Source organism: Neospora caninum, chromosome VIII, assembly GCF_000208865.1.
Source record: "Neospora caninum Liverpool complete genome, chromosome VIII".
Classification (NCBI taxonomy): domain Eukaryota; phylum Apicomplexa; class Conoidasida; order Eucoccidiorida; family Sarcocystidae; genus Neospora; species Neospora caninum.
Window position 1 is genome coordinate 1,262,622 of NC_018395.1, and position 23,808 is coordinate 1,286,429.

Below are 23,808 nucleotides of genomic sequence, written 5' to 3' on the forward strand. Positions count from 1 at the left end.
CAGCCCGCTTCTTGAAAGAAGGAAGAGAGCCGTTTCGCGGGGAAAGCTGAGAAAAGACGTCTAAGATTTCGGACCCGACGTGCATTTCGAGCTCGCAGAGAGCGTGGAGGAAACAGCGCAAAACCACGGACAGTGCCCCAACCCAGGTGGGAGAGAGAGAAGGGAAACACCTGTGCCTCGCGACGCGGAAACAACGCGACACGTGCGAGTCGCGTGCCGGCGCTCCCCTTTATCCCCGAACCTCGGCTGAAGACAGAAAACAACAAGCCTCCCGTGTTCCAGAATACTTTGCAAGTTTGAAAGAGGCTTCTAAACCTCCACAGAGGCTCACAGTCTTCCAAAGGTTTTCAACGACACAGCCCTACACAGTCAGGCCTTCTCTGTTCCTGCTATTCACGGTCTGTCCATTTCTACGCGTGGGTGCGCGCCCCCAGCAGGGGTCTATTATGGATAATCTTTTTTAGAGGTGGGGACAGGAGAGAAAACGCCCTAGACGGCAATGCTTCACTCTGTAGATGAATGCGAATCTGAGGCTGTCGAGTTGTTCAGACACTGGGAGAAGAGGGAGACAGAGCCTGAAGGGGTTCTTCGGTGTCGATTCTCTGGGAAGGGAACGAAGGCGCCAAAGGCACGGCGGAAAGTCGCCTTTCTGCTTGCTTCTCTGCCGCTTTCCTCAAAACCCAACATGGCCTCACAGTGCGGCGAGAAGTTGGAGTCAAAGTTCTGCGGCCGAGTGAAAAGGAGGAAAAGCGACAAGGAACCGAAAAGGCTGCGGAGACGCACATTCCCCCCCCAGCACCGGTCGAAAAATCCTTTTTTCACACACTCCTGAACGCATCTAGAAATGGCTATAGAAATATATGTTAATCTCCATCCGTAGCGATACAGATATAGAGACACGTAGTGACGGCGCTAGAAAGTCATACTTAAATCTAAATGTATATGTTTCTCCATGTGTGTTATATACGTGTTTATATGTTTGCTTGTATATGTGTGGATAGATGTTCATGTAGGAAGAGATCAATCTGTAAGGAGATAGATGTGCAACTGTGGGTTGTAAAACACGTGGAGGGGCGTGTAGAGCCATCTCGGGGATCTGGGAATAAAGAGGAGTCCGTGTGCCAGAGTACGGGAGGAGACACGGGATTTTCTAAAGGAAAATAAACGGCGTATCTAAGTGAGGCCTCCGACCTGCTTTGTTGCTTTCTCGCCCCGGAAACGCAGCACCTCTCGCTCTCTTTGCATTTCACCGCCTGCTCTCGCCCCCCTGTCCTTCACTTTGTCAGGGTTGTTTCTTCCGCGTTCCTTCTCCCTCAGCTCTGTGTGTGTATCTTTCTGTCTTCCGCGCTCGCGTTCTCCCTTTTCGCTCTTCGATCTGTTTGCTTTCCTGCAATCTGTCGGCACAGCACACGAGAACCGTGCAAGACAGTGCGTAGAGTTGCCGTTCTCAACCACGGAAGGGACAGGCGACGCGGGTCCAGCAAATCCACTAGCTTTTTCGCCAAGCCGTGAAGAACATGTGAAGAGAAAGCAGGAACCGCCCGTTCACGGAACTGGGACTTGGCTGCGCTTGTGTATCTGCGCATGTGTGCGTGAATCTGTCTGTGTAAGCGAAGGCAACAGCTGCGTGTATGCGTGTGAAAAGGCGACGCTTTCGGAGAGTGTGTCGCAGCCGGAAAGGCTTCGCGAAGGAAAGAGAAAGACACGCGGGAACTGTCGAATCCAAACTTCCGCGGCAGAGTCGGTGAAGCGAGAGAGGCGGTAAACCGGAAATTTTGTAAACCGGAAATTTCAAGGACAAAACCAGGGGACAGCTTCCTGGATGGCGGATCATTTGACAGACACACGACCTACTCATAATGTGGTAACAATACATGGTCTAGCTATGCTCTTTATGTGCTGGTTTTTTACCTTACCGCCGCGACGTCTCAGCCTCGATTCTTCAGTCTCGATCCTTCAGCACTGCACTCCTTCGGCCTCGCCTTCTCGTGTCTCGCTGGTGTGCGTCTCCTCCCCGGTTACGGTTTCAGCAGGAGCATGTGTCGTTTCCAACACCTGCATGCAGTTGCATGCAGTTGAAACCCCGTGCTTTCCTCCGCGTCCTTTTAAGAAGAACGAGCAGACGCGACACTTTTTCCAAAGCAGAGCATAAGGAGAGATACCGCGACTCTTCTGGAGGTTCACAAATGGAAGAGGGAGGGGTGTGTGTTCTCCGTTCCCTGTGCTTTCCTTTCGTTTCGCGAATCTGAGCAAGACAGAAAACGAGACGAGACACGCGCTGCAGGCCTCCAACGGTGAAAACATTTCCGCGGCCGGCCGCCTGAAGAGGATAGCGCGAGTTTTCTCCAGCGTCGCCCCCTTTTTCCTCATCGCTCTCAGCTCGAGAGGAAGAGCGGCGGTGGACGAGGCCGAAAGCAAGCAGAGAGGCAGAAAACAAAGAGAGCGTCGCTTGATGGTAGTTTTCTGCGAGGTGTATGTACACTCCCACCGAGGCGCCTGTTTTCGCCTTCGGGAAGCGCCTTTTATCTCCCTTGTTCCTTCTTCTTTGCCCTTCATTCTCAGCCACTGCCGCTGTGTTTTTCTCTCTTCTTCCTCATCGCCCCTCCCCCCTCTTCATCTCCTGTCCTTCCCCTTGTTCCCTTTCTCTTCCGTCAGCGGCGCTCTCGCCTCCCGTCTCGGTCTTGGCGTTCTCCTCTCTTGACGGGGGCAGAAGATGGATTTCTGTCTTTTGAGGGCCTCGTACGGCAACGATATTCTCGCGCAGTGAGCGCCACGCAACCGGCGAGGCAAATCCATTCAAAATGACCTCGTTTGGTGGGAAACCAAGTTTCCGTCTCTCTCTTCTTCCTCTGCTGAGACTGCTCTTGTGGCGCTCTGCTCATCCTCATTTGTCTGTCGCTTCTCTCGTTGCTCTTTTCTCTCTCTCTCTTCTCTCCTCTTCCTTCCCCCCCTCTCCCCTCAATCCTGTCGCTTGCACGTCCCTCTCTTCGCTTCTGTCGTCGGCTCCGCCGTCTCTCCCTCCGCGCGCTTCTTCGCGCCGTCCCCCCCTCCTATGTTCTCTCTCTCTCTCTTCTTCCGTCTTTTCTTCCGTCCCCTCTTCCGTCCCTTCTTCCTTCTCTTCTCTGTCGTGTTACTCTCTCGCTGCTGTGTCTCCGGCCCGCCGGCGTCGGCGGTTGTTTGCCTCTCGCGCCTTCTCTCTTCCTCTCCTTTCAGCTCAAACTCGGAAACATGGTTCTCTTCCTTCTCACTCCTACCGCAGAGGCGAAAAGGAAACGAGGAAGAGAGACAGACCGCCAACGCTGTTCCTTTTCCTCTCCTCTGTAGCTGCCGCAGGCGGGCAGAGGCACAGCGCAAGACGCGCCAAAGGGCCGGACAGTCTGGGCAAATGGACATCGAAAAAGTACAGACACTTCCATCTCCCCTTCTCTTCTCCGTCGTGCTCGACATCGCCCTTCTCTCCGCTCCCCTCTTCCTCTTTTTTCGCTCTTTCTTCCCTTTCGCTTGAGACCGCTTCATCCGCTCCTTCCACCGCCTTAGCTCGGCCTCGTCGTCCGTCTTCTTCCTCGCCTCATTCTCCTTCCGTTACTTCCTTTTCGTTTTCGCCTTCTCCTTCTTCTCTCTGTCTTCAACACCGTTCTGGCGTGACTCCGCACGTCAGGCCGACGGAGGAGACGGTCGAAACTGTGGAGTTTTCGGACGGCCTTTTAACTCCCGAAGAAGAGCAAGAGGCGCAGTAGGCGATCGGAACAAAACTCTTTTTCGAACGTTTTCCCCTCCCCCCGTATGCGTGTCCTAGCCTTGGCTGTCTGTCTGTTCGCCGTCGCACGTTCACCTGCATGCTTCTCCATCTCGCCGCTTTCGAGGATTTCCATCTCGCTTTTTCTGTTCGCATCTCCCTCTCACTCTGGGAAGCACGAAAAGTGCCGCTTTGCCAAAAGCGTTTCCTCATTTTCTCCTCTGCCTTCGCCCGCTGTCTGGTCGTTGTTTTCCACGTAGCCATGGTCTCTCTTTTCTTCTCCCGCCTTTTGCCTTCCTCGCGTTCTCCTCCTCCGTTCTCTCTCTTACTCCGTTCTCTCTCTTTCTATGTCTACACCCTTGTCTTTCTTTTTGCATCTTGCTGCCTCTCGCCTCGTCTCCTACTCTTTCTTCGTCTCCGTTTCGCTGTACCTCCGTGTCGTCTCCATTTTCTTCCGTGTTCCTGCGCAGTTACCCCTTCGTGGACGCGCCGATGAATCTGCTCATCGACCCGGCACCCCTGCGAAAAGAAATGGGAGCGCGCCAAAGGCGACGCCTCTCTCTGCTCCGGCGTATCGCCGACTCTGCGCTCTCTCCAGAGGCTCTGCATGCACCCCACGCGCCCCCAAAGGCAGACTCGGGAAACGCAGAGGAGACAGCCGCGGCAGACGGCGGGGTCGAGCGCCCAGAGGTCGACCCTGAACCCCCAGATGTGAGAGTAAGTCGCCCAACCTCTCCACATCCCTTGCACCACTCGTCGTAAAGCCTGCTGATGCTCCGACATATATATATATATATATATATGTATATGCATATATATATATATATATGCATATCCACATGTACACAAGTATCTATATCCACATCAATCCGTGTCTACATGCACAGCCATGTGTATGTATATAGACCCGTGCTTTGGCTGGGTGTTAATCTCTCTATACACATAATCATTCAAGCATATATATATGTTGAGAGAGAAGACGGAGAAAGCGTTTCGGGGTTGTATACCGAGGCGTGTAGACATGCAGTTGCGTTGAAATGGATGCTCACGCAGTCTGCATGCACGTGTCTGTATGGAAACTGCGAGGTTTGACGTGCTCGCTCAGGAAACGAAGATACAGGCAACGAAACCACCTCCAGAAAGAATCCCACTCTTCTGTGTTGTGTGCGTGTGGGAAATACGCACACATCCACCTCGACCCCTACGTGCTTCAATATGCGTAGATTATATATATATGTATATATATATATGTATATATATATATATATGTATATGTATGTGCACATACATGCTGTTTATATATATGTATATATATACATATATATATGTATCTGTATTTAGAAGGATTCGTGTTCTTCTGTCTGAGGTTGTGTCTTTGCGCGTGCTCCCTTGCCCCTGCATTTTCGCGTGTGTGTTTCTATGTCTTTTCTCAACAGACCGATTTAGTTGAGCTCGATCGCTTTTACCCAGGCTTGGGGCCTTGGCCTTCGACTGCTTTGCTGCAGCGTCTCAATGCCACGTACGACCGTCTTCCAGGTACGCCCGCAGTTCAGGGCGAGGCGTTTTCACATTTTCTTCCTCTCCTCCATTTCCATTCTCTCTCGTAAACGTGTGCTCAACTCTACATCCTTCAGTGTGCAGAGGCAACTGTCATTTATCAGCTTCTCATTCTTTCCTTTTTTGCGCGTCTAAACACATACATATGCATATATATTTATATATATCAGTATAAACATGGGCGCATATGCGTACATGCACATAAACATCTGTATGTTCATACACATACTTTCCAACATATATATATATATATATATATATATATATATATATGCACGCAGCAGTATATCCCTGCGTAGGTAGCGTCTTTTGTATATCTGTTTGGATGTGTTGGTCCACGTCTTTGTATTCCAGGGTACGTTGCGTTAATGAACATTCGCTGCATTTCCTTCTCACGGATTCATTTACATGAATTTATAGATGATTGTACACTGTGTGTATTTCTGTATTCTGGTTTTGGTTTCCCTGTTGCTGCATGGGCGCACGTGTGTGTATAGACAATGTGGACTGCATGCAAAGTATAGCAGCAGGCCCCATGTCACGCCTTGGCTGCAAATCCGCTTCTAGCAGAGTGTGGAAACGGCGAGGATCTGGAAATTTGCCGCGTTCGAGAGGGAAGAGTGTTTTCCTTTTCTTTAATGTTTTAGACTTTTTTTCTCTTCTCTCTCAGGCACTCTGCACGAGGATTCCAACCCGCAGCTCCACTACCGGACGGAAGTGAAGGTGCGCACGCCAGGAGAGGAAGAGAAAGCGAAAGAAACACGGAAAAAGACGCAAAGCGAGGCAGACATTCTGGCGAAGCGACGCGGAAGATGTTTAAGCGCCACTGAGACTGCGAAGCCTTGGGCGAGAGCGCGAGAGCGAAGGAAACGAAGAGGAAGAAGCGCGCACGTGGGCGTAGGAAAGCACGGAAGAGGAGTCGCGTGAGACCGAGACGGCCTCTTTTCTCAGCGTCGAAGAGAGATTTCAAAAACGCGAATTCGCCCCCAGGCAGACGAGAGGACGAAGGACAAGGCAGCCGACCCAGGGAAGACGGCGCCCGAAGGAGAAAATGCGCTTTGCACGATTTCGCACGTTTGTGCCGGGCGTTGCTTGCCGGAACGGCCGACGAAGCAGGCAGAAGGAAAAGAGGAACAAAGCGAATCGAAGAGCGAACCGGACGAGGCAGAACAGGTGGGAGAGCAGATGCCACGTTTGCTGTGTTTTGTGTGTTTTCTTTCTCGCGTAGACCATCGCAGAAGCACAACTCGAATTCGAGCGCTGGCGGCCTCGGATGGGCCTCGATCGCCTCTGTACGTTTATTCTTCTCTCGTTGTCTCTCTCCTTTCCTCCTATTGGTTGTCTTGTTCCTTCGCGTCTGCTGCCTTTCCTCTCTGTTTTCTCTTTTCCACCGCATGACCTTCTCCGCGGGTTCCTCGCTGTCTTCCTCGCTCGTTCTCTCCGTCGCTTGGTCTGTCGTCTCATTCGGTCGTCTTGGGGCATGCAGCGGTTTCTGCAGGTGTATTTGCAGGTGTCGACCCTAAACCGTCTGCTGCTCTCGGCATCTGAGCAAGTCCGTGCAGGGCGATCATGCTTTGTTTCTCGCTTGCACACAGGCAAACACAGGCACCTACCTGTGGAAGTGTCGTATGCGTGAAGAGGTGCATGCATGTGTGCATGCATACGTGTATGTCTGTATGTAGGTTCGTATGAATGCTTTTTGCATGCACAGTGTACATTTCTGTATGCCTGTTCGCATGTGGGGCATTAGGAGCACATTTGAGCGCACTGGGGATCCGATCGCCTTTCGATTTCGATCGCTGGTGCCGACTTTTTCTCAGACTGGGTACTGGAGGCCGACGAGGAGGCGCAACTCCCCGATCGATTCCGGAAGCGCTACAAGGCAGTCCGCCGACAGCTTCTGTGGGTTTTTTTCTCTGCTCTGGTCTCGCGTCCTCGTTTTTCTTCTGCTTGGCCTCGCCGCGTTGCTCTTCTGCCTGCGTTTTCTCTTCATTTCCCGGTTCCACCCCCCGTGCATCTACTCCTGTGCACACAGAAAAAAGTGGAAACAGCCTGCCTGCATATACCTATATATATATGTATATATATCTGTACGCAGTGAAGAAGCGAATGCATGCAACTAAGAACGTCTGCAACTCTATTCGAGATAGGAATTTCCGCGTGTGTGTTTATACGTACGTGGGTCCACAGGATGGCGTGTGAAGCGAGATCAGACGCCAAGTAAAAAGCGACACGGTTTAGGCTTTAGGAAGCCCTGACGGCAAAAACAGTCTGTTGTGTTTTCTGTCGCGTTTATTCTTTTTTGCTGTTTCTTCTCTCGCCTTTCTCTTTCTGCGTCAGGCCGCCTCCGCGGCAGCAATTTGCAAACTGGCTCGGCGAGAACTACGTGTCGCCCGACGAGCCGCTCCCTGAGGTTGGAATTCCTGAAGAGGTGGGCGCCTCACAGACCACTCAAAAACAACTCTGGTGTTTTGCAACTTTCGTCCCCACACAGTTGGAACGGCGGCGCATGCGAGACAGCCGCCAAGAGAGAGAGAACGAAACGGCAGCCGAGCATCGAGCCCAGAAACACTCGCTAGACACACGCGGTGAATCAAGTGGGGGCACGCAGACGCACTCACACATATGCACTGTCCAATTGACATGCACACTCAAACCTATGCAAACATACATACACATAGAAGTATCTATCTATACATCTCTATATATCTATATATATAGATATAGATATAAGTATAGAAGTGTATATGTGTATACAATACATGTAGATAAACGTGTGCGTATATCTCCACATGTATCGGCAGGGGATTTCAGGAGGTGAGGCCGTTGTCGAGCTCGACTCGGGTTGCGGACGTTTCGCGTTTAGGCTTTCCTCTCGTTTCTGTCCCTCGGCGTTCGCATGCCTGCGGTTCAGGAGGAAGAACACGCAGTCACACCGTTCATGCTGCGATTTATGGAATCTTCGTACACGTACACCCCTCCCCTCTCGCCGATCGACGGCGAAGTGGATATGGTGAGCTAGCTTCTCATCGGATCCACAAACCGACAAAGTGTCGAAGATTTCGCAGTGTGCGGAATGCTGGCGTCCGCATCCGTGCATGCGCATGCAGCTCAAAGGCGCAAATCAGGTGCACATTTGCACACTGTGGAGAAGCAATTTTTGCGAACCCTGAATCGACTGATATGGAGTCCGATATACATGCGTTTAGAGATGCGTCGTCTTTACCTGTGTAGGCCTGCATGTGCCCACATACAAATATATATATATATATATATATAAACCATATATATATATATATATATATATATATGTATTCGACATTTGAGCGAGTGTGGGGGTTCGTGCGGTTGGTTTTTGGTCGGTTTCTTCCGTGGAGAGTTTGTGTTGACGTTTGCTTTCACCGTGTCTCGTTGCGACGGTCCTCGCTTGGTTCCGCTCGTCCCCGCTGCGTCTCTGCATGCGTTTCGCGCCTCTGCCTGTTCGGCCGCGGTGTCTCTCTGCAGTACGACGATCCTCCTGATGCGCCGTGGCGTCGTCGCGTCGAGAGCAAAATCAGGTTGGAGCAAAGAGCGGTGTTGGGCACGGAAGCAAAGGCGGCGAAAAAGAACACGAAAGTGGCCACGGGAAAGAAGAGAAAAACGAAAACAGGAACGAAAAAATACCGCAAGAGGGAACAAGGACAGCGATCCACAAGAGAGAGCTCAAACCTTGTGCGAGAACAAGCGGGAGAGAAGACGATGAAGGCGGAAGTCACGAGGACTCTGTTTCTGTGTTTCTTCTCTTCTGCCTTCCGCGCCTACTTCCGTCCCCAAAAGACACTCAGATCCTTCCCCTGATTCGTGCTCGCGGATTCGTCTCTCTCGCTTGCGCTTTCTGTGTGCACCTCTTCGTCCCAAGGTGTCTTGGCTCTGCCCGTCTCCTTTTGTCTTCGAGAAAATTGCCCTGTTTCGCCTCCCGTCTCACCGCTGTCGCCGCGTTTTGCCTTCGCTGTCGCCGCATGCTCTCGTCATGTTTGTGTTGCACGTCCCTCAGACGCGCCGTCGAGTGGGGCTTTCCAGAGCGCGTGAGGCCGTACCGCACAGGCTTCACAACTTACGACATCAGTTGGTATGCCGGAGTCTTGGACGTTGTGGTCATGATTCTTCCTGGGCCTTCTCCCCCTGCCGCGAAGATTCTTTCTCTCCAGGATTTGAAGCGCTTCCGACAGCTCCTTGGTGAGCGAAAGGCGACGGATCGCGACGGCGCGCGCAGCCTCGACGATCTCCACTTTTGTTGGGCACTTTGCAACTCAGGAATTCCAACAGATTGGCATCCGGCATGCACCTGAGAGAGCGTCCCACGCCCGAGCCACGCGTCACAGCGCTCGTGGCGGGGGTCTGGAAACAAACGTTCTCCCTTCTCCGCTTCTCTCACCCTCGGTTGGAATCAAAAAGATGGTCTCGCTGTGTGTTGTCAACCGAGGGCCCTCATAGGGTCGAAAGGGTTTTGTTTCTGAGACGTTTCTGACGCGCCTCGCGTGTGTGTTTCGCAGGGGATATGCTGGAGGAACTGGAAGACAAAGAGCAGCTCTACGTAACGAAGAACCACCAGGTTGTCGTTTCTTCGCTCCCCTTTGGGGCGGAACGGAGGCTCCTCTGCTGTCGAAAAGACTTCAACCTCTTTGCGGGTATCCACGACGAAGAAAACTGACACAAGGCTCGAGGCACAAACGCGGCCAACGCGTCTGCAAAAAACAAGTGATCCTCGATATCTGCGCAGCGGCATGCAAAAGGTTGTGGGGGCGTCTGTTCGGGGAGAGCGTCTCCGGTGCCGATATCTGGACGCGCGTTTCCGTGTTCTGTCCACCTGTGTTTACATCTTTTTGAGCCGCCTCTCTCCTACGTGTAGAGTCTCGCCTGTCTCACTTTCTGCGGCGCTTTCTCTATCTCCATAGACGCGTCTTCCGGTGTTCCGATCAATCAACCGATCCTTCTTCATCTCGCCAGCCAGCTGCGTCTACTGTGTCCACGTACATCTAAATAAAAACGTGCAAAAACTGTGCACCTTTGTACATCTGTAGTAGACCAGTCTTCTGTAGAATGTGAATGTGTCTCCGGGAACATGTGTGTGTGTGGTTGCGTCGACTTGGGTTTCTTGTGGCGCATGCATGGCAGGGTCAGAGTGCACGTTCGTGTTTGATCGCGACGCCTCCGCCATCCTCAACCCGATTTCCGACGAGGAGACGGCGGCACTGCTTCTGGACGAATGCGCGCAAACAGTTTCTTCTGCTCGCCAAAGTGAGGATCCGTCGCTCTCTTTTCTTGTTTCTCCGTTTCCGAACGCGGCACACGCCTCCGGGGATCTTCAACTTCCTGCGGGGTCTAGACCCCGGCACCTCCCTCTGACGCGGGCGTGCACGCCTGGCAGTGTCGCCCACGCAACGCGGCAGAAACGCCACAGATACACCCCAGAAACGCCACGCTCCGTCGCGGTCTCGCCTCGCCCGTTGCCCGCCTTCCTCGGGACTCCCTGTGAGGGGTATTTTTTCGTCCGATGAGAAAACAAAAGGCCTCTCCTTGGTTCTTCAAAGAGTTAGGGGCATCGTCGCTCGCAGAAATCTCCTCTTTGCGAGACGGAAGTGTCCTTTCCCGATCCGGAATGTGGTTTCGCTGCGCAGATCTCCTCCCGCACGAAAAGGCGCTTTTCCCTCAAGACTTCTCCCTCAAGACCGACGCCGCAGTCCGAGCCGAGGCGCTGCGCGAACTGCATGCAGCCGTCGCGGCCTCTGCGCTCGACGGCCCTCCAACGCCGGCGAGAGACGGCGCTGGAAAGGAGGGAAGCCGCGAAGAGAAAGGCAACCCCGGCGAGCGTGGCGTCGGCGCAGCGACAGCCAAAGATCGAGGGCATTTCCTCGCGGAGTTTCTCGGACGGAAAGGCGAAATTCTCCAAGGGTACCTCTTAGGGTCCCCCAACCCCGCAGTCATGGTAATCGCCGTCGGTGGCAAAGTCTGCTTTGTCTCCCACGACCACGTCAAGAAAGTAAGACGATTTCAGCGAGGCAATTCCAGGAGCCTCACGAGGTTGCGAGTCTTCTGGGAAGAGGCCGCGTGCGGCGCAGCCTCGCGTTTCCTTGTTTTTCGACGGCAAGTTCGCTTTTCGTCTTCCACTCTGCGTTCTCCGGCCGGGTTCCGTGCGTTCGCCGTCTGGGCTTGTCGCATTCCTCTGTCAGTGTGCAGTCATTTCCGAACCTCCTGTGTCTGACGCAGACTCGCACGGTGTTCCGCGTTGCTTCCAACTGTTTCCGATGTGCTTCCAAGTCTTTCGGAGTTCCTCGCTCGCCTTGCCCCGTCTCTCCGCTCCTCTGCCGTCGTCCTGAGCTGTCCCTGAACCCCCCCCCCCCCCGTCGGGGCAGCGGGGCCGACCCTGCATGCGGCCTCGTAGCTCCCCGCTTCTGTTTCTTTTCTTCTTCTCTTCCAGGTTTACCGCGCCTCGCCCGTGGTTTCCCCGTGGTCCTCGCGTTCCTCGGCTGTCGACGGCGACTTCACTCTGCGCTCGTCCTTCGAGTCGCCGCGTTCGGAAAGGCGAGGAAGGTTTGCTTCGCCGCTGGAGCCGCCAGACGGGCGCGGGGCGCGTGCGCGCGGCCGGAAGGCCCCAGCGGGCTCTTCAGGCGCGGCGAGTGGTCGATCGCTGGTTTCGCGCGAAGACGAGGCGGAGGCGGAAGACGCCGGAGACACTCGCGATCTGTTCGACTCCGGTCGGAGTGCTGGCGTGCACGAAGAGGAAGGCGACGCCTTCGACGTGGAAGACGAAGTGCCCGACGGCGAGGATTTCGGAGACCCGGAAGAGGCGAGTCCCTTCGAGCGACCCGACGAGGCCGAGGAGACGCGAGACGAGTTCGACGAACCCGACTACGATGCGTACGAGGAAGGCAGCGACGATGAAGAGTGAAGGAACAGGAGAGACGGTTCTGAAGACGATAGGAAGCAGCAAAAAAAGGAACTTCGAGCACGAAAAGACGCAAAAGGACGCGAACGCAGAGGGCAAGGAAGAGGCCGAGGACGAAGTTGAGGAAACGTGGGAGAGGCTGTTTTTGTGGAGATGAAGGCCTTGCAGTGGGGGAGCTCTCGAGTTGATGTCGGCCGACATTTGTTTGAAGTTCGAAAAACCTCAACGTTTTTTGTCAACACAGCGCGCCTCGGGGAAACGCCCGGCTTTTTGTCCCCCGTTGCTTGTCCGTATTTGATGGGAGACGAGCGTCTCTTGGGGTAAGTGATAACAGGAATCCATAAATACTACGCCGAGAACGTCGCCGGCGTGGAATAACCTTAATGTCGTAGGATATGGAAATCCAACACTTTCAGCTGTCTTAAGCTGTCCAGTGGGGTACCTTGGCGTTCCGCGCTGCTCTCAGCCTGCACGGCCGTCACACGAGCAGACTCCTTTTGCATTTGTGCCAAGCTGAGAAAGCGAATCTGAGAGGAACGCGCGCGCGCTGCGTGCGCGTCACCTTTTTCTGACAGCGATAGACCCGACCGCAATCGCAAGTTCCAAAACCGCGGGGAAACCGTTCTTCGACCGGCTTTTCCTCTGGAAAGCGGCGTGGGCGAGTCTCTCAAGGAAGCCAGGTTATCGGAAGAGGAGGAGAACTCCCCGGCTCTCCACGCCTGCGCGGGGCCCGCGTCAGTCGCGGGTTTTCTCTACAACTGAATTTCTAAGTTTTTTTCCACTCCATGTCTGTGTGTCGACGCAAGGCCACGTTGCCCAACTCACCGCGCTCCCTCAACTGGCTGCGGAGACACGGCCTTCACGGGCGTGCGCGTGGCGAGAGGAACGCGACCTGGAACACGGGAAACCAGAGAACAACTCGTTCACGCATGCGGTTTTTCCGGGGGACGATGCGACCGCCAGAGCGCTTCGAAAATGCGGCGCATGCATGAGTTCCTTCGCGGTGAAGCGCAAAACGACTCTCGCCTGAGTCCGAAAAACCCTTGTCCGGGGATGCGAAACAACGAACACCTCACTCCTCTGCTCACAGGTGCGTGCGCCGCAAACGCAGCAGACAGGCACGTGGCCAGGCGCAACCCTCTCTTGACAAGCGAAAACAACAAGGAAAGTCTCACAAACGATGGACTTACAGGGCGACCATACAGCCAAACAAACACATACACATACATACACATACATATACATATATATATATATATATATACATATATATGTCTACTCGGGACAATTTAGATGGAGACGGATACACTTACGGTACGTATGCAGATGCCTATATATTTATGAAGGATCATGTCCAGATCCAAATGTGTTTCGATGTGCATGCAGTGTGTGCATGCGTGGGAAAAAAGCACGGCATAACGAAAGCGTTTGTCAGGCCCCGTGCCGTGCCGTCTACCTGGGCAGTTTGCGTACGTTTTTCTTTCTTGTCGGTCCCGCGCGGCTGCGCACTGTGAGGGGGTTTTTCTTGGACAAGCGCATGCCGCATGTCAAAAGGCCCGTTGCATATGCGCGAGACGCACTTTGATACATGCACACACATCCGGAGGGGCGGGCACTTTATGGGGTCTGTGCTCGCGGCGTCGAAAGTGACGCCTACCAACAGAAAATGAACACAGAGAGTGCGTCTTGAACGCGCCTTTGACCCTCTCCCGCGTCGCTTCGCACTCCAGATTCCCGTTCCCTTCTCTGGCGTGCGCACATCACGGCCACATGTTTGGAGAGATGCTTCGAGTTTATGCGACGTCGCCGTCGGCTGTATGCGCGCTACACACATCGGCGCGTGTTCGACGACCCATCTTCCCCCCGTCCTCGAGTCCCCCTGTGCCTTCATTCTCTTCCCGCTCTCGTTTCTGCGTGGTCCATCACACCCCTCGACCCGCTTCCTTCTCTTTCCCTACGAGGACATCCCGTGTCCCCCCTCTTCTTTCTTCCTTTTCCACGGTTTTGCGTCTTCTGATCCCTTTCTCCTACACGCCGCGCACCGATCCCTGCGAAGGTGACCGTCGGCTCTCCATCGCCGCCTCGTGGAGCATCGCTTGTTCCTCTCGCAAATGCGACTCTTGGTTGGTGGCGAGAGCCTCTCTGCGCTGCATCTCCGCAGTGTCGAGCTCGGCACGCTCCGCCAACTGCATGCGTCGCCGTTCTTCCCGTGCCTTCTCGGCTGCCTCGATCTCTTCCTCCAGATGCGTGTGAATCGTTTGCAGCACGACCTGGACCCCAGTCGGCGGCACCAAGTACTCTTCCGCTTCGTCTTCTCGCTCGGCGTCTCCCGCCCCGCGTCTCGCTGTCTCCGTGTCTCCTGTCCGTCGGCCCCGTCTCCTCGCCCCGTCTTCACGCGTCGCCGGAGGCCCGTAGTCATGCAGAGACACCGACCGCGAAGACGCAGGAGACTGAGGGAGTCGCGTTGCGCCTCGCGCCGAGATGAACGCCTGTCTGTGCAACTCTTGGTGCTCAGACCGCGCCGAGAGGACATCCAGGACCTTTTCGGCGAACGAAAATGTAACGCCTTGGCCTTCCGGGGTTGAGACGGAAGCGCCCGCCCCACTCGACGCTCTCGCACTGCGCTTCCCCGCCAACCACGACCAAAGAGATCTTTGCTGGCCCGTGGACGACTCCGAAGAAGCGGAAGAACGCCCCGCAGAAGACGTGAGCGGAGACTCTCCGAGAGACGAGCGCGTTGGCGGGAAGGTGACCGCGAAGGGTGTAGATTGTCTCTCGTGAGCGTTTAGTTGCGTTGGAGGGTTTGAAGCCTGGATGTCTCGTGTTCGCTCTCTAACCCTCTCCAGGCTCCCGTCTCCTTCCCCCTCCAGAGTCTCCTTCGACCCCTCGCGGACCGCGCTTCTCCCACCTTCTTCCGCGCCCCGCGCGTTCCCCTCTGCCTTCCCGCAGTCGCCTCCGCCCTCGCTCACATCGCCCTCCTTGTCTCTTCCTGCCTGAGGCTCCCGGGGAGAAATCGCGGTAAGAAAGCTGTTCCAGATTCCGCTTCGTGCATGCGGCTTCCGTCTGCCGCTGGGCAGCCCGTCTCGCGTTCCCGTGTGGTCCTCCCCTTCCTCCCTTTCTTCCATCATCGCGCCGACATCTTCCCATTCGTCCTCCGTCTCCTGGTCTCCTTCGCCTTTTACGCTTTCGCCCACGCCCGCCAAGCCTCGTTCGTCTCCCTCCTCGTCGTCCCTTGTTTCGCGGAGTTTGCTGACCAGCTCGGCGAGGCGCCGCCGCGTCTCTGGGTTGTCCAGGAAGAACCGCTCCGCGAGGCCTTTCAACACGTCCAGCTTCTCCGAACGCGTCTCGTCGATGGACCAGTTTCCGCCAATGTCGGGGTTGAATCGGAAGTAGACCGAGGGCGGCAGCAAGTCCGCGAGGAGGTCGTGGACCGCCTCTGTGTTTGTTGCGCAGTTCGCTAGCTGCGCGAGGAGCGTCTCCCACCCGCCCAAACCGAGGAGCGCCGACCAGCCGCCTGCCGCGTCTTTCTCCGGCGCTTCCGCGGGCGGCGTCTGCTCGAGGTGCTTGAGGGAGTCGCCGCGCGACGGCGAGGAGAAGGACGACGGGAACTTCCCGGTCCCAATGCTCACGACCAAGTCGATCGGGACGTCTGCGCCGTACAGGCCGCGGGCTTCCGCGAGCGCAACCGCTGTCGGATTGTTCGCCAGCAGCGCGCCGTCCGAGAACGCCTGGCCTTCCCAGAAAATCCCCGAGAAGAAACCTGGCGCCGCCGTCGTCGCCCGCAGCGCGTCCTTCACCAGGATCCGCGAAGAGCCTGCGTGCCGACTGCCGCGGGACGGCACGAGAAGAAACGACGTGGGCGAAGGGAGGGGCGCACTCCACGGGTTCGGGCCTGCGCGCGACCGGGGAAGTGGAGACTTCCGAGGTGGGCGGAAGAACTGCATGAAGCGGGAAAAACCGCTGTGCGGCGAGGCCGGGACACGCTTCGTCGGGCCGCCTCCGTTTCCCTCGCTCCCTGCCGGCACCTCTCCGGCTTCGGTCCCTCCCGTTGACCACCAGCGGGCGAAGAAAGCGCCGAGTCCTTTCTCGCTCGGTCGCCCGGCCGACCGCGCGGCGGGTCCCGCGGCAGCCTTCCCCTGCGGTTCCTCGCGCGCGCCGGGCGGATGCTCCGCCTTCACGAGTTCCACGGGAAAGTTGTAGTTTCGCCACACCATCACTTGCGTCGGGTTCGGCGAGGCGACCGTGCTGACGCAGAAGACTTTCGGGCACGTGGGGTCGGCGGCGAAGTCCACCATTCGGCGTCTCCCCCAGGCCTTCTCGAGGATCCCTTCCCACCCTTTCTCGTTGTACAGCGCTTGGCGGAGGACGAGCCTCGCGCCAGTCACCGCCGCCGAGTCGCGAACGAAAATTTCCCGAATCAGCAAGTCGTACAGCCGCTCGGTCTCCGTCACAGTCGCCTTCTCGAGGCCGAGCAACGCGGCGATCACGCCCCCCGTCGACGTTCCGCAAATGATGTCGAACGTCTCGTGCACCTCTCGCCCGACGCAGGCCACGATCTGCTTCAAGAGCGCGATGCTCAGCACGCCGCGCGTCCCCCCCCCGTCGAAACAGAGGATGCGCAAACCGCGTTTCCTCCCGGCCGGCGAGAGCCCCCGCGCGGGAGACCCGCAAGCGGGGTCCGGGACAGAGTGGAAGCCGAGCACGGCCCGAAGGACAGAGAGGAAGCGGAGGCGCCGGGCGACGCGCGCGGGCGCGCGCGCGTGGCGAAGCACCGGAGGCGCCACGGAGAAGGAGAACGGAGACGAGGGAGGAGCCGGTCGCGGGAGTTTGACGACGCCGCGGAGGTCCCGAGACAGCGCGCAGAGCAGCACGTACAGTCCCGTGTGGGTTTGCAGGATGTTCAGCCAGTCGGCAGAAAGGACACACAGCACGTAGAGCATCTCCAAGCCTGCCGCTTCGCCCTGTTCTTCCCAGGCAGAGAGAGAGAGAGTCCGAGCCGCTCCGCGAGCCGTGTTGTGCCGCGTCTGAACGGACGCCCACAGAGCACTTACCAGGAGGTCGACGAGCGCCTTTCTTTCTCCCCGCCGTTTCTCCCGGTCGCTCTTCTCTCCGCTTTCGTCTCGCTGCTTCGGGAGAGGCTCTGCAGTTCCGCGCGCGCCGTCCCTGGCCTCCCGCGTCTCCGTCTCGGGGCAGGCGTTCCGGCCCTCCTTCGCTGGCCAGCTTCCTGCAGTCCTCGCCAGCTCGTCAGCAGTGAGCGCGACGTGGCTCCACCGTCCCGTCAGGATGCGCAGGAGCGTGTGGAGGGACCGGCTTCGGACTTCCTCGTGAGTCGACTGCGCACCCGAGAGAAGCAAACGCAGGCCCTCGATCCGCAGCAGCTTCTCCGCCCGCTTGAGCTCTCTTTCTCGCTCTCGCTTCGAGAAATCTTGCTCTTCGCCACGCAGCAGCGGACAGGACGGCGAAACGAAACGCGCGACCGAACGAACCAAGTCTGGCCCACGAAACAACGCAACAATCTCAAGTGGAGAGGAAGAAAGAGAAGAAGGCGCATCTGTTTCCTGGTGGGCTGGGAAGTAGACTCCAAGGAGTCCCCATTCGTCGTCGCCGGCTCGTGCGCTGGTAGTTCGTCCACCTTTTCTTTCTTCTTGCGAGATTCCTATTCCGCCTTCAGTCACGAAGAACGAGCGATCGTGGAGAATGTCCGCCAGGTCTGCTTCGGCACTGTTTTCAGTCGGACTGTCTTTCTTTGTTTCCGAACCCAAAGAGCGCAGAGGCCTCGTGGCGCGTTGCGCCTTTGCAGGTTTTTCAGTGAGAGGAGCAAATTCTCCCAACCCGTGTGTCTCGCTCATGTCTTGTTCTTCCCTTTCTTCCTCCGACGTCACGGTTGCCGGGCCTTCTCTATCCGGTCCCCAGTCCCGCGCACCATATCTCTCTTCTTTCTTCTCCTCTCCCTCCACGGTATCCTCTGCTCTCGCTTCTTCCTGCTCGGTCTCTCGCTCTTCTCTTTCTTCCTCTCTCTTGTCTCTCTTTCTTCGTTCTGCGAGCCGAGCCCGGAGGGAATCGAGGAGTTTGCCGTGAGGGTCAGCAGCGCCCACGGATGTCTGGACGATCTCCGTTTCCTGCTCCGGGTTTGCCGACAGGAGAACGGGGATCCAGAGCACGCGCGGACTCCTCTCCCGCGCGGCTTTCTCCGAGAAGCTGCCGCAGGCGCCATGGCCTGCAGAAGACAGCGGCGCGCTTTGCCTCTGCGGCCTTTCCCCTTCTTCCCCCTCCGGAGAGTCGTTAGCGACGCGCTTCGCGGGCGATGGAGATGAAGAAAGCGGCGAGTCGGCAGGCGTGCCTTCCCCCTTTGCCTCGCCTGCCGGCGGACTGCTCGCCTCACGAGGGCCTTGTTTGTCCTGCTGGGAAAGACCGAGGAGACGCGAAAAGAAGGCTCCTCGCGAGGCTCGATGACAGTCAGGCGCGCGAGACGTCGAACGGGCCCCGAGGGGCTCTTCTCCAGCGTCCGTCCCGTCTGGCGGCGCAGATGAAGAAGGAGACCGCGGCGACGAAGAAGGCAGGTCGGAGCGCTCGGCGGCTTCCTCTGCGTCGTTACGAGCGGATGCAGATCTCGGTGAGAGGCCCAGCGACGGTCCTCTCGCTACCGTGTCAGACGTGTCTCTGCCTTCTGTCTCTTCTACCCCACGGGCTCCTTCAGGACTCGAGAGCAGATGCAGAATCGCGGCGACCAGCCGGTCCTCTTCTTTTTCTGGAGCCCGCGACGCGTCGCCGCTCCCCCCCACGGCCCTCTCTCTTCGACGATCGCGACTCGGAGGCTCTGCCTCGTCCAGGGGCGTCTCCCGGCGTGCTCTCCTTTCCGTTTCTCCGACCCCCGTCCCCTGTTCGCTGTCGCCGCGTCTCGCGCTCAGCTCGTCTTCGTCACCTTCACGGCGCGCTCGCGAGTGTGCTCCCCCTGCAACGCGTGTCCGCACCTTCTGACTGCTTCGCTGCTCTGCCATGTCCTTTTCTTCTCGTGTCCTCCTGGGAGGCGCCGCCTCAGGCACTTCCACGCGGTTCTCTCCGTTCTCTCTCTCAGGCTCAGTCGGCTCTCCGGCCTTCTCTCGCGTCGTGGATCCCTTCGGTTCCGTGACTTGTCCATCTTGGCTCTCGCTCGCCGCGTTCTCCTCCCCTTCCTCAGCCTCTGCCGCCAGACGCGTCTCTCGGTCTGTCTCCGCGTCGCGTCCCTCTGTCTCTCTCGCGCCTCCGGTGTCTCCTCTTCTTGTCTCCCCTGCCCTCGTTCGAAGCTCAACTTTCCCTTCTTGTGCATCCACCTTCGCTTCGGCCTCTCCACCAGTCCCACCTCCAGCTTCGACGTGCGCAGTTTCTCTCTCTCCTCTCCCTTCTTCCCTGTCTTCTTCCCTGTCGCCTTCACCGTCGGCGCTCTCTGCTTCGGTCCGCTCGTCTCTCTCTCCGGCCCTGCGATCTGCAAAGCTCGCGGGCGCGGTGTGTGCGCCGAGAGGCAGGAGAGAAGGCGAGGGAGAAAAGCGAGGAGGGGAGGAACCCAAGTTAGAGGCGTCGTCGCCGCATGTGCCTTCTTCCGCAGTTGAGAGTGTGTCACAGGGCGCGGCGGGGGACGGAGAAGCGAAGGCTACAGGAGATCGCCTTTCGGCAGGTCCGAGGCGCACGGACACCGGGGCCTTTCCCACTTGGCCAGTTGCCTCTTCTTCTGAATTGCTGCGACTTCGATGCGTTCTCTCTCTCTGGGCCCGGTCGAGGACGTCTCTCTCTTCTGCGCGCTTCCCCTGCAGCCGCGCGAGAACCGCCATCAGCGCGGGGGCCCGCGCGTGCGTGTTCACTGCATGCGGAATCTCCTTCGCGAGAAGGTGAATCAGAAGCAGCGCACTTTTTCTCGCGTCTCTCTGCTGCGTGCGCAGCTGTCTCAGCAGCGCCTCTCTCCCTTGTTCCTCCGCGTCTCCACGCGTTCGCGCGTGAACGTCTTTCGTCAACTCCGCCCGCCCCGCGCCGTTTCGACCTGCCGACTCGGGTGGCCCCTGAAGGCCCGCTTTCCGCCTCTCAGGAAAGTCTCTCTTCTCGCCTTCGGCCGTTCTCCACATCCACCGCCGCCACAGCGGAGGCGGCGCGTTCCTGCCATCCGAGCGGAGGGCGGCGAGTGAGAGAGACTCCTGCTCGGAGTCGGAGAGAAGAAACGGAAGAAGCGCAGGAACGACGTCCTCGTCCAGCATTTGGTACCAGAGGGCCGGCTTCGGTCGAGCGACAGGCTCATCTGGAGAGACAGGCGCTGGCGAGGCAGCCTGGGCGATGCGCAGGAGACTCTGCACGATCTGCGCGCGAGTTCCGACAGACAACGCGTCGCCTCGGAAGAGGAGCGTTCGAATCAGAATGCTGCTTGCTGTGAGAAGACGCGGCAGAAGCAGCACGAAGAAAGGGGTTGGGGAACAACCGAGAAAAGCCGCGAAACTTTACAGAGCCATCGACACCGCAAACACACACACTCAGCTTAGCCGGTGCGGAGGACCCCGAGACGTTCAAAAGAACACGCGCAGAGAGAGGTATGCATGCACCCACAATGCGTACCGTGTTACGTGTTTTGGACACATTCCGGCGGTACATATACATATACAATTACATACACACACACACACATGTTTATATATATATATATATATATATATATATATATATATATATGTATACGACCGGCAGTGAAGAGACGACCACCGAGAGCGAATGACAGCCGGCGATGTATCCACCTCCATGGAGGTGAACGAAAAGGTTAAAAAGGGACGGTTTTTGGAGGTAGGCGGCAGTGGATAGGTGCCTGCAACGAAAGCACTCTCGATACGTTCTTTCGTACAGAGCATACATCCCCGGGAGAGAAAGCGGTATTTGCGTTCCCGAAGAAGAGAGGCCCAGTTGGGCGGTGCGCACTCTGTGCGCCTTCGCGGGAAGAGCAAGGCGCTTGTTGTCTCCTTACCGGCTGAAGCGGCGACTTCTTGGAATGTCTCCCGAGCGAGATTTCTCTCCTCGCCTAGCTCAGGCTCGGATTTTCTCGCGACATCCGCGTCCTTCTTTTCTTCTTTCTGATCGCTTCCGTGGAGTCGCTTTTCACATCGTTCTTCGTGGTCGTGTTCATCGTCCTTTCGCCGCCATCCGCTCTCCCTGCTTTTCTTTTGTTGGTCTTCTTGCCCGTCTCCCTCTCGCTTCAATCCCCCAGTCCCCTCGCTCTCTGGAGTCGCGCTGGCGGCTTCACTCTCATCGCTCGGCTCTTCCTGTCCTTCCAATGAGGAAAAGAGAGGCCAGACTCCGCGACCCTCTCCCGGCCCGCGATCACGAAAGGTCCCCTGCCGACGGCTGCTCTCTTTCTCCGTCCCAGGGTGGTGTGAGAATCCGCATGCAGGCCGCGCTGTGGAAGAAGGCGGGCGTGTCGAAGAGGAGACGCCCCGGCCAGAAGCGAAGTCTCTCCCGCGCCACGAGGCGGTCGAAGCTGAGGAAGGCGCGAAGTCGGCGGGGTGCGGGTGAGCTCCAGAAGAGGCAGCCAGTGACGGCAACGAGTAGAGAGAGGACGACGAGAGAGAGAACGAAGACGATGACGAGAAAGGAGGGGACGACGTTGGCGATCCGAGGGAGGAACGGGAGGGATTTGAAGAGAACTGTGACATGCTCAGAAAAACATCTCTTTCATCTACTTCGTACAGTCGCGCGGGCTCTGATAGGAACGCGTTGTGCCTTCGAAGTGAAGCGGTCTCTCCCTCACCGTGCCTGGTCTTCAACTCTGACTTGTGCTCCGTTCCTTCTCTTTCTTCGCTTCCTCCCGAGAGCCCGCCCTCGTCGATGAATCGGAGGTCGTGCCTCGTGTCCCCTCTCGTCAGGTCGTGGACTGCGTCTTCCGTGTCTGGGTTGCCCCTATCTGTTTCACCCGCTTCACCTTCTTCGGCGCCCTCCGCCCTGTCGCGTGTGCCTGCCTCGTCCTCCCACTCTTCTTCCCCGCACCGCAGCGTCTGTGGAAAGGACTCCCAGCAGATCGATTCTTCAGACGGCCCCGAGGGAGAAGGCGAAGAGCACGGAGTCGAGGCGGTCGGCGAGAGAAGAAACGAGGCGAGCGGAGAACAGGGGCTATTTAGCGGTCTTTGGCAGCCGCAAAGCGGGTCAGGAGACACAGAATGCGTCTCCCTTTTTCCAGATGCGTTTTTCCGAGTTACGTCGGAGGCAGAGGAACACGGTTTCGACAGGGGCAGAGACGAAGCAAGCAACAGCGCGGCTGGTGCGCGGAGAAAGCAACTGGTGTTCTCTCTCCGACCTGTCTCCTGTCCAGCACGGTTCGACGGAGTTTGGCGGGGCGGGGAGGCGTTTGGAGACGAAGAACGGCGAGAAGACCGGGGCGACGACCGCGGCGAGAGAGAACAGAACAACGATGACGCAAAAGGAGAGAAGAGCAAAGACCTCGACGGGTTTGGCGCTTCGCTGCAGAGAGATGAGACCGGCAGGGCTGCAGCAGATGGACGCCGCGGGGTGCGCCTTACTGGCAGCCGAAGCGCCGCCGGGCGACTTGCGTTCAAAAGAACGCGACAGGAGAGCTTGCGAGGGAAGAGCGAAGCTGGAGCTGTACAGAGAGAGGAACGGAGAAGGCGGGGACCGCGCGTCAAAAGGAGTCGACTGAAAAGGTGCGGAAGGCTTTGTGCAAGAGGAAGCGACGCCAGACTGAGGGAGACGCGGTCATTTTCGGCGACGGCGTAGCAAATTGTGAGGAACAGGCTTATCCAAAAAAAGACTAAAAAGGGGATTGCGCGCCTCTGAGGAAAGAACGTTCGGCGTGGACGGTGGACTCGTCTCTGACGCGTTGGCGGGCTCAAGGAAGAGAGTCCCGGAGACGGTGCAGGGCCATGATCGCCCGTGAACGCCACGTGGAGAGAAGGCCGGCGAAAACGCCCTCGATGGAGCAGACGCAGACCTAACACTGCGCGTTTCATGCAGAACAGGCAAGAGGCAGGAACGGAGAGAGGAGACGGGCACGAACCAGAAGGTCGAAGAGCAGAGAAGAACCACGGGAGGGGAGCAGCCAGCGAGGACGGGGACCGCAGAGTCTCGGGGCACGCGTGCGCTCGCTGCGACCCGCCTTCGCTCTCACTGCACTCAGAAGGTTTTTGTCGAAGGGAACAGAGGCCCTCGCTGCTTGGCAGCGACGATCCCGTCTTTGTTCGTCTTTTCACTGTGAGTTTCCTCGCACGTCTCTTCCGCTCTCGCTGGAACATTTGCAAACCTCGGCGAGCAAAGACGCGTTTCTCCCGCAGTCCTAATCGGCACGGTGTACAGACACCCGGAGGGACGGTCCGATGTCCAGGAAATTCATGCCAATCCGGGTAACGGCCGCACGGCAGGCTGGGCTTCCCATTGGACTGCTTCTTCCGTGTGCCTTCCCCGGCACTGCTTTTTCCCATTCTGCCTTCTGCCTAGAGAGCTCAAGAAAACTGGCGACACACACGCGACACTCTTCAGCAAAATACGCTGCCAAAGGCCCGAGGAAAGAGGAGATTTTTCCCCTCTCCTCTCCACGATGCATCGTCACGCACACGGGTGGCTCTTCCCGATGGGA

At 57.2% G+C, this 23,808-nt stretch overlaps 2 protein-coding genes across 2 annotated transcripts; one reads left to right on the forward strand and one right to left on the reverse strand.

The window, feature by feature from the left end:
• Positions 1 to 2,713: 2,713 nt before the first annotated feature.
• On the forward strand, positions 2,714 to 12,221 carry NCLIV_031620 (conserved hypothetical protein; the record flags this gene model as incomplete). The annotated part of the gene is made up of 15 exons (XM_003883358.1): positions 2,714 to 2,763; positions 3,659 to 3,733; positions 4,207 to 4,453; positions 5,173 to 5,272; positions 5,964 to 6,016; positions 6,522 to 6,585; positions 7,114 to 7,195; positions 7,634 to 7,724; positions 8,208 to 8,306; positions 8,798 to 8,850; positions 9,327 to 9,508; positions 9,826 to 9,960; positions 10,448 to 10,570; positions 10,951 to 11,312; positions 11,751 to 12,221. 15 exons carry the CDS (start codon positions 2,714 to 2,716, stop codon positions 12,219 to 12,221), a joined length of 2,187 nt encoding a protein of 728 aa, XP_003883407.1.
• A 2,024-nt stretch (positions 12,222 to 14,245) lies between these two features.
• On the reverse strand, positions 14,246 to 23,185 carry NCLIV_031630 (hypothetical protein; the record flags this gene model as incomplete). Its single annotated transcript, XM_003883359.1, has 5 exons — positions 14,246 to 18,801; positions 19,141 to 20,607; positions 21,193 to 22,216; positions 22,739 to 22,818; positions 23,167 to 23,185. The coding sequence occupies 5 exons, from the start codon at positions 23,183 to 23,185 to the stop codon at positions 14,246 to 14,248; spliced, it is 7,146 nt and encodes a 2,381-aa protein (XP_003883408.1).
• Positions 23,186 to 23,808: the final 623 nt, after the last annotated feature.